Genomic DNA, 25,666 nt, shown 5'->3' on the forward strand with positions numbered 1-25,666 from the left:
AGAGTTAAATGTAAACAAAAAAAGAGGAAGAAAGTTGAAGAATAATCAACGTTCAGGTCAAGGCGAGAGGATTTAAAGCGAGGGTTGAAGGGTGGTCTGTGTTTTCCTGATCGTTTCATTAAAGCTGGTTTTGTGGCCGATTTAACAATGGGCTTAATAACACACAACGCTCCGCACACAAGTGTTAACTGCCTGTCGGAACAAAGGCGCTCTGTGCACAAACACAACCCCGGCCAACTGTTAAGTACATTCCTATAAAGAGGAGAAGAAAGAGTGTTTGGCGGGAACAGTAATGAATACAAGCTACTGACGGCGCCGGCGCTGCTCGGCCCTTTGATGCCAGGAAATGTCTTTACCAGGGATTGTGTCGGTGATGGCGCTCGGATCCCGGCGAGGGCAGGAGATCGTAGTGGACCCGGGAGTCCGAGAGTGTACGAGTGCACGTCAGTTTGTCAGTACGACTGGCGCTGACGGACGGCGAGACTCGCCCACAGGACGGTCCAAACCACTGCGGTCGGAAACGTGACGCCCGAGCAGAAAACAACGTTTCTAAGAACAGAAGGAACGTCGTGAGTCACTGTCGTTCACTGGATCGAGACTCGACTGTCACGAAGACAACGAGTGAAGGATTTATTTACGACACAATCTATCCTTGAATCGTAGAGTTTCACATGTGTTTCTACTCAAGAGTCACATGACTCCACAGGAATGTGATATAAGATTTAATACATACAACCAGGAATTAAGAAACATCTTATTCACAGCCATTTATTTATTGAACGTATTTATTCTCTAATGAGTATATTCTGACTTTTGCCACAAAGTCACTTTCTTTTTAAGAAACAAAAAGAAAATAAACATCTGAGTTGGATAGAATCCTCAAGCTAATGGCTACGTTGAAGAAACTAAACCTTTTCTTAGCAAGAAATAATAAATGTTAAAAGTGTTTGTGATTCAAAGTCTTGATAAAAGATATGAAGCAGATTTAAATGCGAGGTCAAGGGTCACGTAAATAAAACCTTTATTAAAGACGCTCGTTTCATTTGACGTCTTCGTCTTCTACTGACTTCACTTCCTCTTCCCTCGTTCTCTGGCTTCACCACTCGCTCTCAGAGTCTGTCATTTCCAGCTTGACGTGTTTGATGCCAATAAAAGAGAGAGAAAGAGAAGGAGGCAGAACTGTGAAGGAGAAGATTTACAATAGTATCGAGTTCACACGCCTCCACTCGAACCTCTCCATCGCTGGAGAACACATGGTGCAGATTAAACCGTCGTGGAGGAAGGAAGGAGGAAACAGTCAGACGCTGGTGAAAAGAACATTTCCAACATGACGCTGACGTCTCAGGAATGTCTACCTGGATCAACACACCTGCAGCTGCTGAATCACATCCACAGACTTTCTATAAATACTCTTCACTCGCTCTATCGCTCCTCGATCTGTGTTGCTTTACAAGTCTTTGATGAAGAGGAAACTCTGTGGTCTGTAGTCGTGACAGAGACACGTGAGCTTCAACAAACTCTTGGTAAACATCAGCTTTCATCACAAGAACCAGAGAAGGATCTAACTTCAGATGAACTCATGAATGTTCAGGTTATTTGGTCATTGATAACCTCATTACACCGTCACGGACATGAAGACATTCTTCATAGAAATGAGTCTTTAACATTATCAAGTTGAGAAATAGAAAATATATATTTAAGGAATGAGTTTCTCTCTGACTTATTGATCATGTTTGACGAGTCTTTATCAACAACATCTGCTCGTCTTTAAACCTGCTTCATGTTTGTTTTCCCCTCAAACACTTTCCGTTTGGTCTTCAAAGATAAGATTCACTGGTTCAGACGATAGTGAGGACATCAGAGAGACAGTTGTGCTCGTGACGAGCCTGGAAAGACGATGAGTCAGAGCTCGGATCAGCAACAGGCGTCACAAACTTCAATTGTTGATTTTACTCATGGAGGCCTGAACGTTTACAAAAGAGATTCATGTGATGCTTCGACGGAATCGTTTTGTAGTTTTTAAATAAAAAGTGGAGGATAATAACATGTTTAACATATTTAGGTTATTGAGCAGAATAAACTAAAATAATCACAATTTATTAAGATACAAATGTATAAATAAACTTGACAATGTGCAAAGAAAAAGAAACAACATTATTTAAACTATTTAAAAGGAAATCTAAATAAAAGTTGCCTTATTATTTCACGTAAACATATACATTAAACAGATGTAACATTAGATTTGAATGTATATATTAAATAATCGTAACATTATCAGGAGCAAATAGTGTAAAACATATTAGCTACGAAACTACTTCAGCAACATTTCATCATTTAATTATTGTTTAACATTATGAAGTAACTCAATTAAATGATCAAGTAATTAAATCACCATGAACATTGGGATGTTTTCCGCTTGTAAAAGTCAAAGCCTGATATCTTCAGTAGCAGGACGTTGTGAGTTTGACTCAGAAGATCCTCAGGTCAACACGCTACATGTTAACAGGTGACGATGATCTTCAAAGATCTTCCTTCATCCACGAGGCACGACTCCTGCACTTCCCTGAGACGCTGATAATAACAGTGTGAGGCTCCGGCCGGTCACTGAATAATTGAGCAGTGTCGGGTCAGCGGGCGAGTATTGATTGAGCTTTTAAAGAGACTTATGAAAATACTATGGCCGTCGGCGGCTCAGATGAAGCGACCCCCCCTCACTGTGACGGCAGCAGACGCTCCTTCTGTCAACCTCTGTAATGAAACCACAAAAAGATTCTCTTTCTTCTGCACTGAAAACCCCCCCAAGAGTGAAACGTATCATTGTGTCGGGACTTGAAGTTCACCGGATGGTCGATGGATTTAAAGAAAGTTAAGCTTCATTCGCTGAGCAGTAAAGACTCCGACATGAAGGGTGAGAAGCTTCACGTATCACAGTGACTCCAGCAGACACGACATCACAACATCAACAGCAGATTTGTTCGTCCCATCAACGATAAACATGAATCAAAAGCGTTCAAACCATCAGTGGTTCTGCTGCTGAAGCATGACCGCTGGAATTGAAACATTAACGTCTCAATAAAACAGCTCCTGATAAATGGCAGGTACACAGACGCCCCCGACTCTCTGCCCCCCACCATCTTCACCGGCGGCAGCAGCAAAGTGAATCACAGACGATAATACGATTTAATCCTGGTTATCAGGAAGCTCAGTGTTGGAGGAGAAGCCAGGATGTTCTGGGTACGACGACTCGAGAACAAGACGCGGTGATGGAGGAACAACGTCCTTCAGACGCTGGAAAATCAATTCAAATCAGTTCCGATAATGAATCGTGGCATCATGAGTGGAAGAGAACGTCTCGGTTCCATCGATGTGATGAGCCTGACGTCGAAATGACACTTTTCTTTTCAGGACAACATGTGTCCTCTTTTCATAAACATCCTAGGTAGGAAGTAAATGTTGTTCATAATGAGGTTTTCATGACACTAAGGTTTTCAATTCAATACCAATAATCAGGAAAATAGAGACGCTGGATACCATTAGAAAAAAAAATATATATATATATATATTATATTATATTACTTTTTTATGAAGATAGTGGAATAAAACATCTTTAAACAACGTCCAATAATAAATCAAATGTCTGCTACAGGATGCTTGTTTAAATGTCATCATTTACAGTATTACAGCAATATTATTTTGATCACTCTTCGGTGATTGAATGATGATAAAAAAAAGAGGTTTATTGTCGCAGGAACATCTAGAAACATCCGAGTCCAGACATGGTTTTCATCTAAATGAAGAAGCTCCGTCTCCGAAGTATTTGAAGCATCATGTGAATGGCTGAGATATTGCTAGTAAATGTTATCTGTGGTGCGACGGGAGTGAAGGTTTGGTTTTATATCCACAAGGACAGATGAATGCAGCCTCTGAAGTGAGCGCCGCTATCTCAGCCTCGCCATTTGTGTTGCTTTATTTATTCCTGGCGGCTCACGCCGACCATCAATCCAACCTTCATCCAGGGGGAGCGGCACGAGCGTCTCCATCTGATTCGATGGATGCGGCGAGCGCTGGAAGTGACGCCGCGGAGGGACGGAGCAGTTTAGCGAGGACGACGCTCTGGCGCAGGAACATCAGCCGACCTCGGCGTCCGAGCTAAATGAACGTTATTACCCAGAGCAGCGTTAACGGCTTCACCTCGATGGAACTGAAGAGTGTGAGGAGAGAAGATGGTTGAGCTGCTGAACACACCTTCATCACAGGCTCTCAAACCTGCCCGAGCAGCAGTAGAAACCTTGCTCAGAGGCTCGCGGCAGAGCCGAGTGAGAGAAGAAGAAACATGTGACCAGACCTGGAGCAGCTGGACACACTTACGTCAAACACTTAGTGACACAATCGACAGATCATAGTTATAATAAAGAGCAGCTGCAGGACACACACATACACAATTACACACACCCCCCCCCCCCCCCCCACACACACACACACACACACACACACAAGCTTTTGTTGATGTAAAACCTCAACAGAGAATATTAATAATCTTTAAGATTCTCATTCTGGCAAAATCTACTTAAATAAATAAACATCAAAGTAGCTTCTGCCGTTGAAATTCTGTGTCGCTTTTCATATGAAAGATGTTTGATGATGTTTGAAAGTATCTGGGATTGCTATTAGTAACTTACAATGATTTAAAATGTTTTTTTCAAAGAACTAAATGTTTATTCTTGTCCCTCCCGCGGTCTCAGCAGGACGAACATCAAGCGAAGACGATTGGTTGAGCTTCACGTCTGCTTCCACAGACAGAAAGATTCCTGCGACAGCTCCAGACTCACAATAGCTGCTCCACAGAAGAGCGGCAGCAGAGAATCACAAGAGCCTGTAATGACTCCAGCCGTGGCTGCGGCTCCTCTTCATAAATATTAACAACGAGAGCGAGTGACGGCGGCGCTCGCGGATCCATGATCTCAGAACGCTGGACGAGGGGAGACGTACGGAAACAAAGAAGAGGATTCGAGCGACGCTTCTTCTCCATCAGCCGCTCTGACAGGTCAACTCCAGAGTAAACGCCGGCGTTAAACGTTACAAACGCGACTCGCGAGGAGACAAATTGAATTAATTGAGGGAGAATCCGATGATACCTGAGCACAGACCTGAGAGGATTCACACCAGCAACCTAATGAGCTCGTGGATCTCATTGTCAAGCTAATTCTCTCCACTTTGGATTCCATTAGGACGACACTCCGGGTCCACACAAAACCTCCTCACCGCCCGTTAAGCAGCCGCGGTTATGCACATACATTTGCATCTTTATCAGGCCTTTTTAATTATGGCTTTCAATAGCCGCCATTTGCAGAGGCCGCGCGATAGAGCTGCGCCGGAGAGCCGCGGAAAACAGTTGAAAGAGACGCAATTACACTTCTTGTTTGACTACACAAGGTGAGCGCTGTGTTGACACGACAAACACAGATGAAGTCTTCTACCTGAGCATGAACACACAAACAGGTTCTTGTGTGGAGAACATCCTGCTGAACCCGTGACCATCACCGCACATCAATGTTTACCGAACAAAGGAAATGATCAACGTCACTGCAGCAACTTTGAGAAACGAACGGAAATTTATGGTTTTCAAAAAATATTTTCAATTCATTGATTGGTTTCAAGGTTTCTCTTTGCAAAAGTACTTTTACTTGAGAGAATAAAAAAACATTGATTGAAAAGGTAAATGTTTACTTGAGACATGCAAATACATCAACTGTAATTTTTAACGCTATAGTGATCAACATCACTAAAAACAACCAATTTTGATGCACAAAAACAACAACATTTTAACGCTTTTTTAATCAATCAACCCAATTAAAGTGGAGATTAGATTGGATTGGAGCTGGTTCTGATGGATAATATGACAATGAACACAGTGTTTGACTTGAATCTATCAATATATAAAAGTCATGAAGCCTCACAGAAGAAAAACAAACAAGTATCTTTGTTTATTCCAGTATTTTTCTCCTGTTAATGTGACTATAACTGATACATGATGATCACTCAGGGTAAACAAACACAACGTGAGACGCCAGTGAACATGTGAAGAAGAAAAAACAACACATAAAAAAACACAAATCCCTCGTTCCTCGTAAGATGATCATGTCGGAGCTGAACTCCTGGATAGATAATTGTACAAGGCATCTCATTAAATGTAAGAACATTGATGCTGTGTGTGTGTGTGTGTACGTGTGTGTGTGTGTGTGTGTGTGTGTGTGTGTCTCCCCAAGGGAGAATGGCTGCAATCACTCCATTAGCAGGGAGGGAGAGAGAGAGGAAGAGGGGATGGGAGGATGGAAGCTGCACAGCTGACTTGGCCAATAACAGCAAATGAGGTTAGATACAAGCAGAGGAGGTGTTTAGGGAGGGGGGGTCAATGAGCGACGAGGACATGGACACAAAGACTGGAACATGTGAAGGGAGGAGGAGGAGGAGAGAGTGAGTGACAGCTATATAAAGAGCAGCCGGGATGAGCCGGAGAAAATGATGAGGGAAGAAAGAGAGCACAGATGTGGTGGCAGAACGCCATTGTTTCTCCCTCACACACACACACACACACACACACACACTCACACACGAGTGGAATAACTATAGAAGAGGCAGAACATAAACATCGGCTTCTAGTGAGAGAGAAAATGACACGTCAGGATTTCTCTGCCGACTGGAGCGTCATTAATTCATCCGTTTGACATTATAGCTGCGATTAACCTTTAATTGAATAAATACTAACAATTGCTCTCGTTGCTCTACATTCAACCCTTTCAGCAGCGTCATCGAAGGTGATGCTGAGTCGAGGACGATCGAACAAAATGAACGACACAAAAGAAGTGTCTAAGATGGTTTCCATCATCTCCTCTAGTGACACCTTCATGTCCTCGTTGACCACATGAACCTCAGTCTCCACCTCGTCTCACGCCTTCTCTTCTTTTAAACATCTGGTCTCCACGACAGCATCTCAAGAATATGTTCAACTGTTTTCTCCTTATCCCAGCTACTCAGGGCAAGAGGCGGATGACACCAACCCCAGTTTTGGATTAAGGTGAATAAAACAAATTAAGTCGTGAGCAGATAAATGCAAATATACTTCATTGATTATTGATCTGGACAATATTAATAATTCTGTCGTCTCACACGTTATATCCTCCAGAGCCACAACAAACTCCTACTGGTCACCTTTGTATCCAGGCAGACATTTTAGGGGGGCCGGGCGGGGGGGCTTAAATCCATGACCGGATCAATATGTCAGCGAGGTTAGAAGAGTGTTGTGTCGTCACACTGTTGCAAAAACACACCAGGGAGGAGTGTGAGTCCAGAGTGACCCCAATAATGCTGCACAATGGTTGGACTCCGGCATGAATCACTGCTGGACGACTGGACGGAGACGAGGATCCAGAGATACGAGGAGACACTGAGGTGGCTTCAAACCCTCCGTCTTCCTGCTCCGCGGAGATTGATGCTGCATTCAGGATTTCTACACACACTAATTGGATTCACAGGTCATTAGATAAAGTACACGAGTGAGACTGCCACAGCTTAAGACGCACAGAAAGTAGACTGTGACATTGATGAGGCTCCAATGAAACCTCCTCCCTCCTCCGCCGCCAAAGATGGAGGCGGCGGAGGAAGCAACGGAGGACGATCGATAATTTGTGCAGCGGGAAGTAAAAAAAAAATAGGTGTTGGAGATCGAGACAGGAAATGAAGAGAGTGAGTTGATGTCCAGAGGTCTGAGGTGAGAAACACATTTGCTGCTTCTCCAGTTTAATAATCTACACTTGAGTGGACCTCAAGGAAGGAAGGAAGGAGGGAAGGAGGGAAGGAGGGAAGGAAGGAAGGAAGGAAGGAAGGGAGGGAGGGAAGGAAGGAGGGAAGGAGGGAAGGAAGGGAGGGAGGGAGGAAGGAAGGGAGGAAGGAAGGGAGGAAGGGAGGAAGGAAGGAAGAGTCATGTTAGCATTGTTAAGCTAGCATGTTCAACTGTGAACTATGGGTGAAAGAAATCATTGATAAAATAAAATAGTGATATTTTACTCCGTGATACTATGTTGATATTCAACTGAAACAATAATTAACTTAAAAATATATCCTCGGTTTGAATTAAATAATATTAGATTTGTAAACATGTAACTTTGTGTGTTTGCTATGATTTGACAGTTTTAACGGATTATTTATTATATCAATGTTATATCATCTATAACTATATCGTTACAGTATCATCCATGACTATATCGTAACAGTATCATCTATAACTATATCGTTACAGTATCATCTACGACTATATCGTTACAGTATCATCCACGACTATATCGTTACAGTATCATCTATGACTATATCGTTACAGTATCATCCATAACTATATCGTTACAGTATCATCCATAACTATATCGTTACAGTATCATCCATAACTATATCGTTACAGTATCATCTATAACTATATCGTTACAGTATCATCCATGACTATATCGTTACAGTATCATCTATAACTATATCGTTACAGTATCATCTATAACTATATCGTTACAGTATCATCTATAACTATATCGTTACAGTATCATCCATGACTATATCGTAATAGTATCATCTATAACTATATCGTTACAGTATCATCTACGACTATATCGTTACAGTATCATCCACGACTATATCGTTACAGTATCATCTATGACTATATCGTTACAGTATCATCCATAACTATATCGTTACAGTATCATCTATAACTATATCGTTACAGTATCATCCATGACTATATCGTTACAGTATCATCTATAACTATATCGTTACAGTATCATCTATAACTATATCGTTACAGTATCATCTATAACTATATCGTTACAGTATCATCCATGACTATATCGTTACAGTATCATCCATAACTATATCGTTACAGTATCATCCATAACTATATCGTTACAGTATCATCCATGACTATATCGTTACAGTATCATCTATAACTATATCGTTACAGTATCATCCATGACTATATCGTTACAGTATCATCTATAACTATATCGTTACAGTATCATCTATAACTATATCGTTACAGTATCATCTATAACTATATCATTACAGTATCATCCATGACTATATCGTTACAGTATCATCCATAACTATATCGTTACAGTATCATCCATAACTATATCGTTACAGTATCATCCATGACTATATCGTTACAGTATCATCCATAACTATATCGTTACAGTATCATCCATAACTATATCGTTACAGTATCATCTATAACTATATCGTTACAGTATCATCCATGACTATATCGTTACAGTATCATCTATAACTATATCGTTACAGTATCATCCATAACTATATCGTTACAGTATCATCTATAACTATATCGTTACAGTATCATCTATAACTATATCGTTACAGTATCATCCATAACTATATCGTTACAGTATCATCTATAACTATATCGTTACAGTATCATCTATAACTATATCATTACAGTATCATCCATGACTATATCGTTACAGTATCATCTATAACTATATCGTTACAGTATCATCCATAACTATATCGTTACAGTATCATCCATAACTATATCGTTACAGTATCATCTATAACTATATCGTTACAGTATCATCTATAACTATATCGTTACAGTATCATCCATAACTATATCGTTACAGTATCATCTATAACTATATCGTTACAGTATCATCTATAACTATATCATTACAGTATCATCCATGACTATATCGTTACAGTATCATCTATAACTATATCGTTACAGTATCATCCATAACTATATCGTTACAGTATCATCTATAACTATATCGTTACAGTATCATCTATAACTATATCGTTACAGTATCATCCATAACTATATCGTTACAGTATCATCTATAACTATATCATTACAGTATCATCCATGACTATATCGTTACAGTATCATCTATAACTATATCATTACAGTATCATCCATGACTATATCATTACAGTATCATCCATAACTATATCGTTACAGTATCATCCATAACTATATCGTTACAGTATCATCTATAACTATATCGTTACAGTATCATCTATAACTATATCGTTACAGTATCATCCATAACTATATCGTTACAGTATCATCTATAACTATATCGTTACAGTATCATCTATAACTATATCATTACAGTATCATCCATGACTATATCGTTACAGTATCATCTATAACTATATCGTTACAGTATCATCCATAACTATATCGTTACAGTATCATCTATAACTATATCGTTACAGTATCATCTATAACTATATCGTTACAGTATCATCCATAACTATATCGTTACAGTATCATCTATAACTATATCATTACAGTATCATCCATGACTATATCGTTACAGTATCATCTATAACTATATCATTACAGTATCATCCATGACTATATCATTACAGTATCATCCATAACTATATCGTTACAGTATCATCTATAACTATATCATTACAGTATCATCCATGACTATATCGTTACAGTATCATCCATGACTATATCGTTACAGTATCATCCATAACTATATCATTACAGTATCATTTATAACTATATCGTTACAGTATCATCTATAACTATATCGTTACAGTATCATCTATAACTATATCATTACAGTATCATCCATGACTATATCGTTACAGTATCATCCATAACTATATCGTTACAGTATCATCTATAACTATATCGTTACAGTATCATCCATGACTATATCGTTACAGTAGCATCCATAACTATATCGTTACAGTATCATCTATAACTATATCGTTACAGTATCATCCATAACTATATCGTTACAGTATCATCTATAACTATATCGTTACAGTATCATCTATAACTATATCGTTACAGTATCATCCATGACTATATCGTTACAGTATCATCTATAACTATATCGTTACAGTATCATCTATAACTATATCGTTACAGTATCATCCATGACTATATCGTTACAGTATCATCCATAACTATATCGTTACAGTATCATCTATAACTATATCGTTACAGTATCATCCATAATTATATCGTTACAGTATCATCCATAATTATATCGTTACAGTATCATCCATAACTATATCGTTACAGTATCATCCATAACTATATCATTACAGTATTACTATAACTATATCGTTACAGTATCATCCATAACTATATCGTTACAGTATCATCCATAACTATATTGTTACAGTATCATCCATAACTATATCGTTACAGTATCATCTATAACTATATCGTTACAGTATCATCCATGACTATATCGTTACAGTATCATCCATAACTATATCGTTACAGTATCATCCATAACTATATCGTTACAGTATCATCTATAACTATATCATTACAGTATCATCTATAACTATATCATTACAGTATCATCCATAACTATATCGTTACAGTATCATCTATAACTATATCGTTACAGTATCATCCATGACTATATCGTTACAGTATCATCCATAACTATATCGTTACAGTATCATCCATAACTATATCGTTACAGTATCATCTATAACTATATCGTTACAGTATCATCCATAACTATATTGTTACAGTATCATCCATGACTATATCGTTACAGTATCATCTATAACTATATCGTTACAGTATCATCTATAACTATATCGTTACAGTATCATCCATGACTATATCGTTACAGTATCATCTATAACTATATCGTTACAGTATCATCTAGAACTATATCGTTACAGTATCATCTATAACTATATCGTTACAGTATCATCCATGACTATATCGTTACAGTATCATCTATAACTATATCGTTACAGTATCATCTATAACTATATCGTTACAGTATCATCTATAACTATATCGTTACAGTATCATCCATAACTATATCGTTACAGTATCATCCATGACTATATCGTCTTCATGTTGAGACAATGGTTGAAAAACAAACTTGTTAAGGAGCCGGCGGGGCCTGTTGTTTTAACATCAGGGTACAGTCTGTTCAAACACTGAAGGCTGTTCATTAATTACAGGTGTGTGTGTGTGTGGGTTGTGTGTGTGCGTGTGTGGGGGGGTGTGTGTGTGTGGGGTGTGTGTGTGTGGGGGTGGGGGGGTGACAGAGCGACACACAAGAATAAAAGACAGAAAGAGAAACCAGCACGGAGGTCAGTGAGTTTGGACCTCTGGAAGAATTCTTAATCAGAGTGTATCTGCTCACACTGCCGTCCTGGGCACTCTCCACTCATTAAAGTCCTGCTGTTGAGGGACTTCCCTGACCCCCCACACCCCCGACCCACCTCAGGACCTCCCTCCTCACCCAACAGTCGCCCTTCATCCCTGAAGTCATTCATACACTGAAGCACATTTTCCAAAGGTGGCGTGTGGGCCCCGGAGCTGACCTCCCATCATCACTTTTGTTGTTGGTAACCATTAACCGGGCCCCCAGGGGACCCCCCACCCCTCTGACCCGGTCCTCTGCTGAGACAGACGATCTGCTAAGAGACGGTCTGAGATCCTGCTGCAGGCTTCATTAAACAACTCCGGCTCATTGATTAGAAGCCCCAGCAGTTATTGCCCAATCAGGCGCCTGGTGTTATTGGGAACGTCTCTTGACAGCAGATGGCAACGACTCACAACGACCAATTAAAAAACACTTTCAGTCGCAGGACTCGATGAATCTGCTTCAACAACGGAGGTCATGGAGCTGAAATCTAACTGATACTTCTGCTGACGACCATTTGCGTCTGGTGGAGAGAAACGAGTCAGACCTGATCATGATGAACCAGGACCAGTCTCAACTGTCAACTGATCCAACTCTTGATACCAGTGAGTCAGGGCGGGAGGAAAATATACACTTAAGTCACTTAATAACTGAATAATAATAACTTTTTTTGTATCATTTTTCAAAAGCACTTTATCATGTTTTTCTCTGCAAATACTACTTAATTTTTATCATAGTTCTTTTAGCATTTATATTTCAATGAAGTGTGTATCAAATAAAATAATTATATATTTTTTGTATTTATATTAAATGCAATTATTCACAGTATTTGTTCATTATTTTGTTACATTTAAACACCCGGCCTCTAGATGGCAGCAGTCGATACGTCCTTCAAAGCTAAAGGAAGAATGATGACTGAGGACGAGGGGATACAGTGCTTTTAAAGCTGATGTTTGGATATATTTTGGAGTCAAGTACTCGACAATACCACACATATATACTTGTTACTACACTATCACAACACCAGAATCAAGTACTGGACAATACTACACATATATACTTGTTACTACACTATCACAACACCAGAGTCAAGTACTGGACAATACTACACATATATACTTGTTACTACACTATCACAACACCAGAGTCAAGTACTGGACAATACTACACATATATACTTGTTACTACACTATCACAACACCAGAGTCAAGTACTGGACATGGTACACATATATACTTGTTACTACACTATCACAACACCAGAGTCAAGTACTGGACAATACTACACATATATACTTGTTACTACACTCTCACAACACCAGAGTCAAGTACTGGACAATACTACACATATATACTTGTTACTACACTATCACAACACCAGAGTCAAGTACTGGACAATACTACACATATATACTTGTTACTACACTATCACAACACCAGAGTCAAGTACTGGACAATACTACACATATATACTTGTTACTACACTATCACAACACCAGAGTCAAGTACTGGACAATACTACACATATATACTTGTTACTACACTATCACAACACCAGAGTCAAGTACTGGACAATACTACACATATTTACTTGTTACTACACTATCACAACACCAGAGTCAAGTACTGGACAATACTACACATATATACTTGTTACTACACTATCACAACACCACAGTCAAGTACTGGACAATACTACACATATATACTTGTTACTACACTATCGTTGTATCTTGATACGCATCAACACACTCTCGACAACACACACACCTATAGTGTGTCTCGCAGCATCATCCATGAATTATTGATCCGGATAAACACACTAATGACCTGCTGACACACAACCATGTCAGACAAACAACTGCTGGAGTTGTTGTGTTGTTGTTGTGTAACTGGGGATGAGGCTCAGACAGGAGAGAGACTCACCAGCTTGAAGTCCTGAATGCTACAAATGAAGTAGGGTGTGTTGGGCCGACGACTCTCGATGTACACACAATCTGCAAGAGAGGGAATAGAAGTGGGTTAGCAGGAGGATTTCTCAGGTCCCGGAGCGCTGGCTAATATATAATTCTGCTGCTGTTACCTCTGCTGAAAAGACATTCTTCTCCTTGAGTCAAATTCAATTGGAATGCGAGTAATAGGATTAGGGACTTTTGCAGCGCTACAAGGTTGCTTTCCAAAGCAAACATTACGCCCGAGGGGAATTATGTTATTGTTCCACTCCAGTGCTACACCAGTGAGCAGCACTGGCACCTCAGCCTCGCTGGAACCTCGGCCCACAGAACACCAGTTTGTAATGAAGACGTAACGTGACCCGCTTGGTTCGCGTCTGAATGTTGCCGAGTCACAGCGTCACGCGTGTGTTGAGGTGGTGTGAGCGTGAGCAGGGGGTTCTTAAATCGAATGTGACTGGAGGTATGACAGGTCGTGACCTCTCTTCTCCTTAACAACATTCACACTGAAGCCGACGAGAAACACTTCAGTGGACGAAGGTTCTCCGTGTTGAGTGACACCAAGATTCAGGTCTTTTTTGAAGGGAAACCATCACAGACATGAGTATTTCAAACATAATGTAAATAAATGAGGTCGTTCAGTGCTACTGATATACTTCTATTTACCCATATTTAAGGATAAGATCCGTGAGTTTAAAGTCAAACTATCAAAGTAGAAGATGTTTTATATGGTATTTTAAATTGTACTTTCTTTATTTCCCACTTTGAGTCAGAATCAGAAATCCTTTATTTGTCCCGCGAGGGGAAATTCAGTTTAAACAACCTTCATTTACACAGCTACACATAAACTTAAAACACTTAAATTAACTTGTTATAGGTATCATTCCTTTTTTGATGGTATTTTCAAGCTTAAACCAAAACTTACTTCCAGCATATTTAGACAAAAAGAAAACGTTCACACCTTCACAGAGATGGACGGATGAAAATGTTGGAAACAACTGATGAAAAAAGCCTTAATTAAACGTTCACTTCCACATACGTTAGATAATATGTTGACCTGGACCAACACGAGGTGAACCAGGATCACATCACGATCAGTGTGAGTCGAAGGATCGACACAAAAGTGTCGCTGCTCATTTCACCAGGACTCACACGGAGCTGGAGGAAAACCAAGGCTTACTTTTATTAACAAAAGACTCGCCGGCGGCTCTTGTGACGCGACTATCATGTGTTATTTATTTGTTTGTGTCAACAGAGTTATCGATCGCGTTTATCTCTCCACAAATAAAAAGATATTAAATGACACCCAAGATAGCATTTGTTAGGAGTCTGTTGTTCATCCGTGAGCTCTGACATCACGCCTTTGTTTTTGGAGTGTGTGTGTGTGTGTGTGTGTGTGTGACCCCAGGGTGGGCTTGTTATCTGTGGAGGGCTGAATGAGATGTACTAAATGGAAGGGGTGGTGGGGTGGGGGGGTGCAAGGGGGTGGGGGTTATCACTGGCTATGAGTGACGCATTATATCTCTTCTCACTTTCCCTCGCCCACCATCTCTCCACCGTCCCTGGAAGTCATTTACAAGATAACATGAATGAAAATATCCATCAGCACTATTGTGTGATCCAGCGTGAGTGTGTGTGTGAGTGTGTGTGTGAGTGTGTGTGTGTGAGTGTGTGTGAGTGTGTGAGTGTGTGTGGAGGGGGGGGCGTGGGGAGGAGGGGGGAGAGTGGCGGAGAACAAAAGCGACTAATCTGAACGAGATGTTATGTGGGAGTCAAACCGGTGAAATGATGGGGTTCAGTGTCCTTTAGAGCCGCCGTACGTTCATTAAGAGGGTCAGTGAGAGACCCCCGCGATCATGTTGTTGAACACGATTTATTCTTCAAGTCCAACACGGAGCCGAGCGTCTCGTGGCTCCGGTGGCGGGCGGGTCTGGGGGGATGGGCGGCACTGACGGAGGAACCACAGCAGGGTCTTTGTGAAGGGCTCTCAACGCCCTGCACAGACCCTCCTCACAGCAGAGACCACTTTCACTTGTGGACCTCACACCACTGCTGTTACACACGTGACACGTTACACATGTATGAACTCAAACTGACACAAACACTGTGGGATTCAAGTTCATTTCAGTTTGTCTTTGTCTGTTGTAAAGACACATGTCTACAATCAATGTGAATAAATATCACAATATCTAGTCATTTCAGTTCCATTTCTCTGGTGTAACGTATTATTTTGATGATCAAGATAAATACTTGTACAAAGGTGAAGGAAAACATTGATCATTTCTCCTGAATCGATTACTACTGTCTGAGAGGTTTTCTTTATTCATCCCTGAACCAACATTAACATGCGACACATCGAGTCACTTGGTCCAGTTTAAACCCGTAAACTGGAGCAAACGAGTGATTTATTTTGACTGTTTCTATCCAAAGACGGCTGCATTAATATAAACGGGTCGGTGTCAAGAAGGTTCTGGGGGTTAAAGAACCGTGAACCACATTCTTCTTCTGGGGTGAAGAGAGAAGAAGACTCGGGTCAGTGCTTGGATTCAACGGAGACGTTTAAGAAGCTACTGATCTAAATGGAGATTGTTCCTCCAATTACATGATCACTGAGGAGTTTGGAATATTCATCGTCATGACACACACACACACACACACACACACACACACACACACACACACACACACACACACACACACACACACACACACACACACACACACACACACACACACACACACACACACACACACACACACACACACACACACACACTCAGTGAGCTCATTGTTCACTCAGGCATTCTCTCACGGCTGCCAAGCATGTCTAATCTAAAACACACCTATAGCCTCAGCAAAGAAGCATGTCCTGCTCTGTGTTCAGGCAAATAAGAAGCTTGTTTCATTGGTGGGGGGGTCGGGGGTGCAGGGGGGTCTAAGATAACATCGGCTTCTTCAACGACAACGGAATGTCACGTAGAAAACACACTTGTGTTTAGGAAACATTTCCAGGACTGAGATGTGGAACAATGTGGAACAAATGCTTCAGAAGATCAACATAGTGTGATCACGTGAGAGCGGGGGGGCAGTGGGGGTCACGAGTGTCCACTCATTCATCAAGTGTCGCACTGACACTGACCGTCTTCGTTTCAAACACATTCAACACGTCATGTTCCCAGTAACCAATGGCAACGGGAGGAAGTGCAGCGTGAAACACTGTTGGACACGAGACTCCATCGACGTCCGAGACTGAATCTCTTCTCCAGGTGATAACATCAACCGCACGATGGATTGTGTTGACGTGGACGCTCCAGTTGTGTTGTTGTTGAAGTCACGTGATCGACTTCCAGTGGTTCTGCAACACTCCTCCTGCTGGAGAGCGAGTGGGAAATACCTGTGATAGCATCAGCTCTGCAGAGCCTCCAGCTGACGGAGCTCCTGAGGGAGAACAGAGGCTCTTTGACAAAACCTCACCCCCTTCCTCCCCCCTCCTCCCCCCTCCTCACCCCCTCCCCCCGGCAAGCCCACGCTTTCTCATTTACAGACGGCAGGTGGTTGAATTTCACTAAAAAGCTCTTCCCAGTGTCTGCAGCTCGAGGAGAGTTTTTTAATAGATCCGTGTGCGGTCGGAGAACGACTCGTCACGCTGAAGCGCTCGCCGAGTTCAACCCTCGTGTTTGATTGACAGCGTCGACATGATGGCAGCTAGAAGAGCGAACCCAGTGATTCTACAGAATACAGTAAGATTTTCTCACGAGTCAAAGCTCAAGTTTAAAAGAACACAATTATTTTGTGTAGAATGTCTTATGTTTGCATCGAAGCACTAAACTAGCGTAAAACCAAGTCAATACATGTATAGTTAGCATTAGCATTAGCACAACATTGTTTAACTTTCATTTAACTCAAGAGACGTCGTTTGTATTTGATTCGTTTGGTTCGTTTGGATTTTAAGTTTTTATGAAGGACACTCACATAAAATGAGATTAAAACGCATTCTTTGCCCAGATTCAAGTAGAAGAAGATTGTTTAGAATGTAGAACATATTCCACGTAAACTTGGCCTTTCAGGTTAAGTTATTTACACCAGTCTGTGTAAACGCAGCCATTTGATTTTGATTTCAACAGTCCAACAAATATTATTATGAATTAAGTTGTAAGAAGAAACAAAACATCAGTTAATATGATTAATTTATATCAATAAAATCATGTACGACGTCCAATATTATCAAATACAAGTTCTTGAATCATTTCTCGAACATACATGATATAAATCTATATAAATGTAAGCGTCAAGCTGCTGCCATAAACACACAAAGATTTGTGTTGTCGTCCAAGTGAAGGTTAAGCAGCTCACACGTGTGTTAAAGCGAGGACACGACACACACAGCCAAACACACACACATTCCCTGGAGTTGCTTCGGTGAAGGAGCTCCAGCTGTCCACGTCAACAATCCCTGAACTCATTTACACAAGGTGTGTTTCTCCCACGAGCCAACATCGTGGAGCTGGACGTCACACGACAGCAGTTGTGTGGTCGCACACACACAACTGTTGTCGTGGTCGCACACACACAACTGTTGTCGTGGTCGCACACACACACGGAGGGTTGTTGGTCTTCACATGTGGAACAAACCAGACATGAAGCGAGGAAGGAAGCAGACGTAGCTTAGCAGACGCTCACCTGCAGAGTTGTGCTGCAGTGGAGAGAAGTTTGTGTGTGTGTGTGTCTGTGTGTGTGTGCGTGTGTGTGTGTGTGTGCGTGCGTGACTGAGGCTGAGTGTGTGTCTTTGTGTATATTATTGTAAACGTTTTCATTCATTTTTGCTCAAAGCAGTGAAGAACAAACGCTGGTTATTTGTGTATTTGCTAACATTTTTTGCTTCTATTGACCCCCCCCATGTGTGTGATCTCCAGGTAGGACCTGTGAATCTGAGGTGGTGGTGGTGGTGGGGGGCAGGGCAGGAGGTGTCTGACTGTGCCCAGGGAAGTGGAAAGATCTCAGGGCACAGATCGATGCTGAAAGTCTGTTCGAGCCTGCAGCCGTCCACACACCCGGCCCGGGACACGACCCCCCCACAGAACCAACACAAGCTTCATCTCAACTGCAGATACAAAGAGCTGCAGGCCCTAAACCCCCCCCCCCCCAGTGGATCCATGAGCTGCTGGATGTTCCTGGGATGGCGAGGATGGACGGAGAGCCGGGTTCTTGGACGAGCTCAATATTGACGCCATCGTCACCGTTTTTCTGTTTGATTCATCGATATATATAACAGTGGAGTCACTTTAACTTGTTCTGTCGAGTCTGACTCGTCTCGAATCCTTTCACACAGCAGGAGCGACACACACACACACGCACGCGCACACGCACACACACACACACACACACACACACACACACACACACACACACACACACACGCACACGCACACCCAAACAGACTAAACTTCCTTTTCACGTCCAGCATCGACTAATAATGAAACATAACGTGTGACTATCGTCTGTTGACCTCACTGTAATGACGCTCACAAGGTCAGAGTTAAACTAATTATTATGTTTATTTTAATACTTTCATTATTCATTCCCAAATATGTTTGTTTTTGTGAGTATTTTTCATCAGTCAAAATAAATTGAAGATCTATCAAAGTAAAAAGATAAACAAATACTAATAATAAAACATTGCACTCTATGGTATTTGTTGAATTATAATATACTTTATATTGAAAGTATTTATATTGTATTATCATTATTATATATTTCTTTATTTCATTGTTGTATTATTGCTGTGTCTGTGCACTTTACTTCAGTTCAAACGTCACAAATACATGAGAAACTTCATTTCAATTCCTTTTTATGTCACGTTCATGTGAACAAATGAATGACAATAATGAAACTGACGTTTACCTTCAGAGTCTCTGCAATGAAACGTCTCTTTGTGAGGCCATTAATCATTGATTTAAATGAAACATTAAGTCAAGTATTATGATGTTGTTGTTTTTTATTATTTTTGCAATGTTTGTTTATCATTACATGTATTTACGTTGAATATTTCTCTATTTCTGGCTGATGTAACGACTCATGGGGACGAACAAAGAAATGACTCGCGTCATCTTAACTTGTATCGTACATGAAGAGAGTCTGTCCATCGACACGACGAGCGTCAACATTTCTACGCGGTTACAGGTTCCGTGTGGACCGCGTCACATGTGTCGGAGCTTCTGCAAATCCCCACCCAGGGTGGTCAGTTTTACATATTGTGCGACACTAGACGGCTATAAAGGGATTTAACATTTAGCCAAGCATAATCCGGAGCCGGCTTTGTGCCTGCTTAAGCTGCACACATCACAACTGATTGAGAGAATGTTGCCACCAATGACCAAGCAGGATACACACACACACACACACACACACACACACACACACACACACACACGGCTCATCACTGCACAATAAGCAGGAGAGACAGCGGGAGGTCAACTGTGAGGTGAGGATCTTCCGTGTTGACAATGGGAGGTAAATTACAAACTAGTGTGTTGTTGTTGTCGCACACACTCGTCCCTGATCTGACAGACGTCGGTGAAAGCAGCTGCAAAACTGTCAAACTAATTGAAAGAAGAGACGGGAAACATAAATATTCCCCATCAGGCAGACGCCGGCTGTGCTGCTCACTGGGATGTGGAAGTATAAATATTGGGCAGCACTAATCCACAGAGACGTCTTGACTTTGTTTGTGCGCCTCTTGAATGTTTCATAGATGTGACTGACTGCCTCCGTTTTTTCAACTCCCAGCGTTCCAGCGTTCACACGCCTGAGCTGCTCTCTCTGCCAACACCACCGTGATTTCAAGTGTTACAGGCGTAACAAAGTGTCCACACACTTAGTATTGTTATTATTAAGTTACAGTTTTGTATTCAACAGCAGAGAGTTTTTATTTACAATTGACAGACAAATAATCACGCTGTTTGTTAATCTTTGTGTTGCAATTTAAAAAATGTAAACGAGATACCAGCATTGACTGAGGACAAGAGGATGCAGTGGACTCCATAAGGTTAAACATTGTGTGTTTACTATGAGTTTCCTATACATTTGGTCTTACAGTATTACGATATATTGCATCATTGCTCCTGTATTGTGATACATGTCATATTGACAGATTAATAAACACACAACTAAGGTTGCATGGTATTTTGAAAAAATATCGATATCGCAATATTGGCATGTGCAATATGCACATTGAAAATATTTGATAATCATTTTTTATTGTATAAATCAAGCATTTCTTAAATGCGTACTTTGACTAATAAGTGTCACGTTCTGTAAAGTTGTCAATTTGTACTTCTATGTCTCGTTGTTGTTTACGTCTCTGTCTGTCTGTGAACTGTGAGGCACCGCTTGATAGGATCGGTTGCTATGGCGACGCGGCTCAGTATATACAGTGAAGTAATACTAACTTATGATCTAGTCAAACACTAGTGATCCAGTGAAGTAATACTAACTTATGATCTAGTCAAATACTAGTGATCCAGTGAAGTAATACTAACTTATGATCTAGTCAAATACTAGTGATCCAGTGAAGTAATACTAACTTATGATCTAGTCAAACACTAGTGATCCAGTGAAGTAATACTAACTTATGATCTAGTCAAACACTAGTGATCCAGTGAAGTAATACTAACTTATGATCTAGTCAAACACTAGTGATCCAGTGAAGTAATACTAACTCATGATCTAGTCAAACACTAGTGATCCAGTGAAGTAATACTAACTTATGATCTAGTCAAACACTAGTGATCCAGTGAAGTAATACTAACTTATGATCTAGTCAAACACTAGTGATCCAGTCACTCGTCTCTTTCAACCTCCTTTGTTAAAGCAAGATATTGTAAGAACTTTTCATCTCGTCTCAGTTGTTTTCTTATAAGATCGTGAACTTCCAAAAAACCTGTCTGTCTTCACCGTATGCTAACAAGCTAAGTTGTTAGCGTCATTTATAAAGTGTTATGTGTGCGTGTTCAAGGAGGTGGATTTATTATTGATTTGGGGATATCACGACGCGCCGGCGGCTCCTCTCTGATGTCCTGCGAGACTGAGCGTTAGTCGTGATGTTTTTCTACGATCATGTCGACACTGAAGCGTGGAAATAAACGACAGGAAATATAGCATCGTTTTCTTTATCTAAACCCACCGACCTTCACTACAGTACTCGCTCCTGTACACGGCTACATTTTTAGGTGAAAGAAAAAAATATCGCATTAATATCGACATCGCACTCGGTATGGAATATCGGAAGCTCAGGATTCCAGGGATTGTTGTGACGCCGCGTCTCGTGGCTTCAAATGCTCACACAGCAAATAAACAGCGATAAAGTCGCCGTCGTAAAAGCTCGGCTGTCGGCTGGCAACAGATCAGTGAAGTCGCTGGAAGTGCAGGATATTTACAGGAGCGACTGTTCATTGGTTTAACGGGCGAGGAGTGAAGAAGATGATGAACACACACTGTAACTCACTCTCCTGCTCTAATGCTGCAGAACTTGACCTTTCGCTGCCGATGATGAGGTGAATAAAGTGCAAGGAAAAATGCCTCCAAAGCCTTAAGTATTTATAGATCAAATAAAAGTATCTTATCCTTCCGAAGCCAAACCATCACATCTTCTACTCAGCGAGTGTTTTATTGACCCGACACAAAGACCTGGTCCAACAGGAATTGATCCTGTGATGTATCGACATTCAGGAGAAACAATCTGAGCATCAATCTTTACCCAGAAAACTGTTTACGCACTTTAACATGTCTGTGATGGAGCGACCTGTTAGCGGTGTTAGCGGTGTTTACTGTGTTAGTAGTGTTTACTGTGTTAGCGGTGTTAGCGGTGTTTACTGTGTTAGTAGTGTTTACTGTGTTAGCGGTGTTAGTGGTGTTAGCAGTGTTTACTGTGTTAGCGGTGTTAGTGGTGTTAGTGGTGTTAGTGGTGTTAGTGGTGTTAGCAGTGTTTACTGTGTTAGCGGTGTTTACTGTGTTAGCGGCGTTAGTGGTGTTAGCGCTCTTCAACGTTCCACTCTCGCTGTTACAGGTGAGACTTCTTTGAACAACACATCAACCTAAACCATCGACTCTTATCACCACATCCACCTTATTTATGGTGCCAACAAAACTGTGAACTCCCATGATGCCTTTCTACACACATGCTCTATGAGGTGACGGGTGATTGTTCGTGACGGAACTGTATTTAAATGATTTATCTATGTCGCCAAAATTCATCAAAGCTGTGATTGGTTGGCTGGCCAGCAAAGCATTATGGGAGCTGTATAGGTTTCAGTTACTAGAAGGTCGTTGAGACGGATGACGCCTCATGTGTTGAGTTTGTGAGTTAAAATAAATGTTTATAATGAAGTCAAAAGTTAACTTTGTTTTCAGAAGTTCATGTTTAAGATTCAGCAGCTTCATCGTCACATTCCTTCTCAGCTGGTGTCAGATTGTTGTGACTCGTTTGACCCTCAGAGAACATCTTACCTCCTGGTCTGTAAACGACGTCGTCCTCCGTGATAAAAGAGGTGATCTCTCCGTTCTCCGTGCGCTCGTAGCGCGACTTCTTCTTGGGCATCTTCTTCTTGCCCTTCTTGCCGGCCTCCTCGGCCGTGCCGCTGCCGGCGCCGTTGCTGCCGTTCTCGTTGTCGTCGTCCTCGCTGTGCTCGCTCTCGGCGTAGTTCTTGGCTCCGCCCTCCAGCGTGCAGCTGCGTCGGGGCCGCGAGCTCTCGCCTTCGCCGCCGTCCTGGCGCCGGGACTTGCCGGCTTCTCTTTTGTCCCGATCTCTGTCTCTGTCTCGGTCGCGCTCCTTCTCCCTCTCCTTCTCTTTGTCGGCCGTCATGATCCGCCACGTGCCTTCCTCAGTCCTCTCACGGCTGGGCCTCCGTGAAAGGTAGACTGTGAGCCTGGGCTTCAGTCTTCTGAATTTACCAGTCAAATCCAGGGAGAATTTGGCCACACCAACAACCCCAGCGTTTCAGAAAAGCTGCGGAAGAGAAACAGACGAGAGTTAGAACGAGTCTGGAGAAGGATTCATCAGCCGGTGACCAAGAACATTGAGGCTCAGGAGGTTCATAGACTAGTAAGAGATGACCTTGGAAGACTATTTACAAGGAGAGGATCCACAATGAACGGACAGGTTTTGTCGTTCCTGGTACATATGTCAACGAGAACCATGGATTGCTACATGATACTGAGTGTTTGTATCTATTATTGCTTTTTTAACTTGAAGAATGTTCCTTGTTTTGTTGTCTTTTCATGTGGGTCAGCAGGAGGGTGTTGTGTGTATTTGTCTAGATATTTCATGTAAAAATAAGTAATCGTGTACGATATATAACTCTCTTTAACTGTACTTCATGTGAGCATCAACAAAGTATGAGGTAAAGACCTGATCATGTCTTAATACTTCAAGGGCTGCGGCACAAAACAAACAACTCAGACCAAACAGCTGGTTTGTAGAAATATTAAAGAGCTTTAACGTCATCATTTAAAATGACTGAACCAACCAAGAGAATAACAGATAAGTATCGGTTTAATAAAGTAAAGCTGGTGATGATCCTGTGATCAGAGCCGCTGAACATGATCCGTTATTGTTGCTACACATCAGTCGCAGCGTTAAAACTCATCCACCGAGTCAACTGGCTGTTTTCTGACCACCATCTGCTGCAACATCCAGCTCAGTTTTACTTATTGCTGCGTGTGTGTGTGTGTGTGTGTGTGTGTGTGTCGCTACTCGACTGCTCAGCCCTTCGCCCTCCCTGACAGTCTCTGCCCTGCTAATGTGAAGCGACAGCACTGGTGGGACGAGCAGGACAATCTGCTGGTCTGGCAGAAGCGAAGCCACAGCATCTCGTGCCTGAATCAAACGTAGACGGAGCAGCGCCGACAAAAGGCAGCTTCTCTCTCCGCTGCCAGTGTTTGCTCTTCCAGCGCCGACTGCAACAAATTAACAAGAAATACTTATTGCGGCCCCCGAGGGACGAGGAGAGGGAGGCGCTGTTACCATGGTTGTGATAACAGAGTGAGGCGGGAGATGGAAGGAGGTGAAGCAGGAGTGAAGACGTAATAACCCGACTTGAAATGAAACCACAGGAGGATCCGTGTTGACACGCTGCTAACCAAGTGACTCACATGTTTTATTAAAGCATATTGTCATGACTGAGACATCGTACTCAGATGCTAGAAAATACACACAACAGTTGTGTAGACAGATCTACATGTGTGTTCTTGTCATTGATAGATGTCGACATCAGCAGCTTTGATATCGCTGTGTTAGCGCTTTAAGAGAAGATCAATACTTTTACAGCGGTTACACATTTGTGTGGCAATTAACCGTCCGGCCTCTAGATGGCAGCAGTCGTAACATCCTCCGCAGTTAAAGGAAGAATGATGACTGAGGACGAGAGGATACAGTGAGTCCAGCAGCTTTTAAAGCTGATGTTTGGACATATTTTGGTTTGAAAACAAATGAAAGTAGTGAAAGAAAGAGTCA

The 25,666-nt window shown here is 41.5% G+C and overlaps 1 protein-coding gene across 5 annotated transcripts in view; it reads right to left on the reverse strand.

Moving 5' to 3' along the window:
• The window catches only part of rerea (arginine-glutamic acid dipeptide (RE) repeats a), a 132,147-nt gene that overhangs the window by 55,376 nt on the left and 51,105 nt on the right, over positions 1-25,666 (reverse strand). For all 5 annotated transcript variants that reach the window (XM_087781067.1, XM_087781066.1, XM_087781069.1 and 2 more), the window contains exons 2-3: positions 23,662-24,160; positions 14,132-14,202 (exon numbers count right to left, since the gene is read on the reverse strand). In XM_087781067.1, the coding sequence (XP_087637193.1) occupies positions 14,132-14,202; positions 23,662-24,016 (426 nt within the window). In that variant the 5' untranslated portion in view covers positions 24,017-24,160. The remainder of the gene's footprint in view (positions 1-14,131; positions 14,203-23,661; positions 24,161-25,666) is intronic.

This window comes from Callionymus lyra, chromosome 19 (assembly GCF_982586985.1).
Source record: "Callionymus lyra chromosome 19, fCalLyr1.hap1.1, whole genome shotgun sequence".
NCBI classification, from domain to species: Eukaryota; Metazoa; Chordata; class Actinopteri; order Syngnathiformes; family Callionymidae; genus Callionymus; species Callionymus lyra.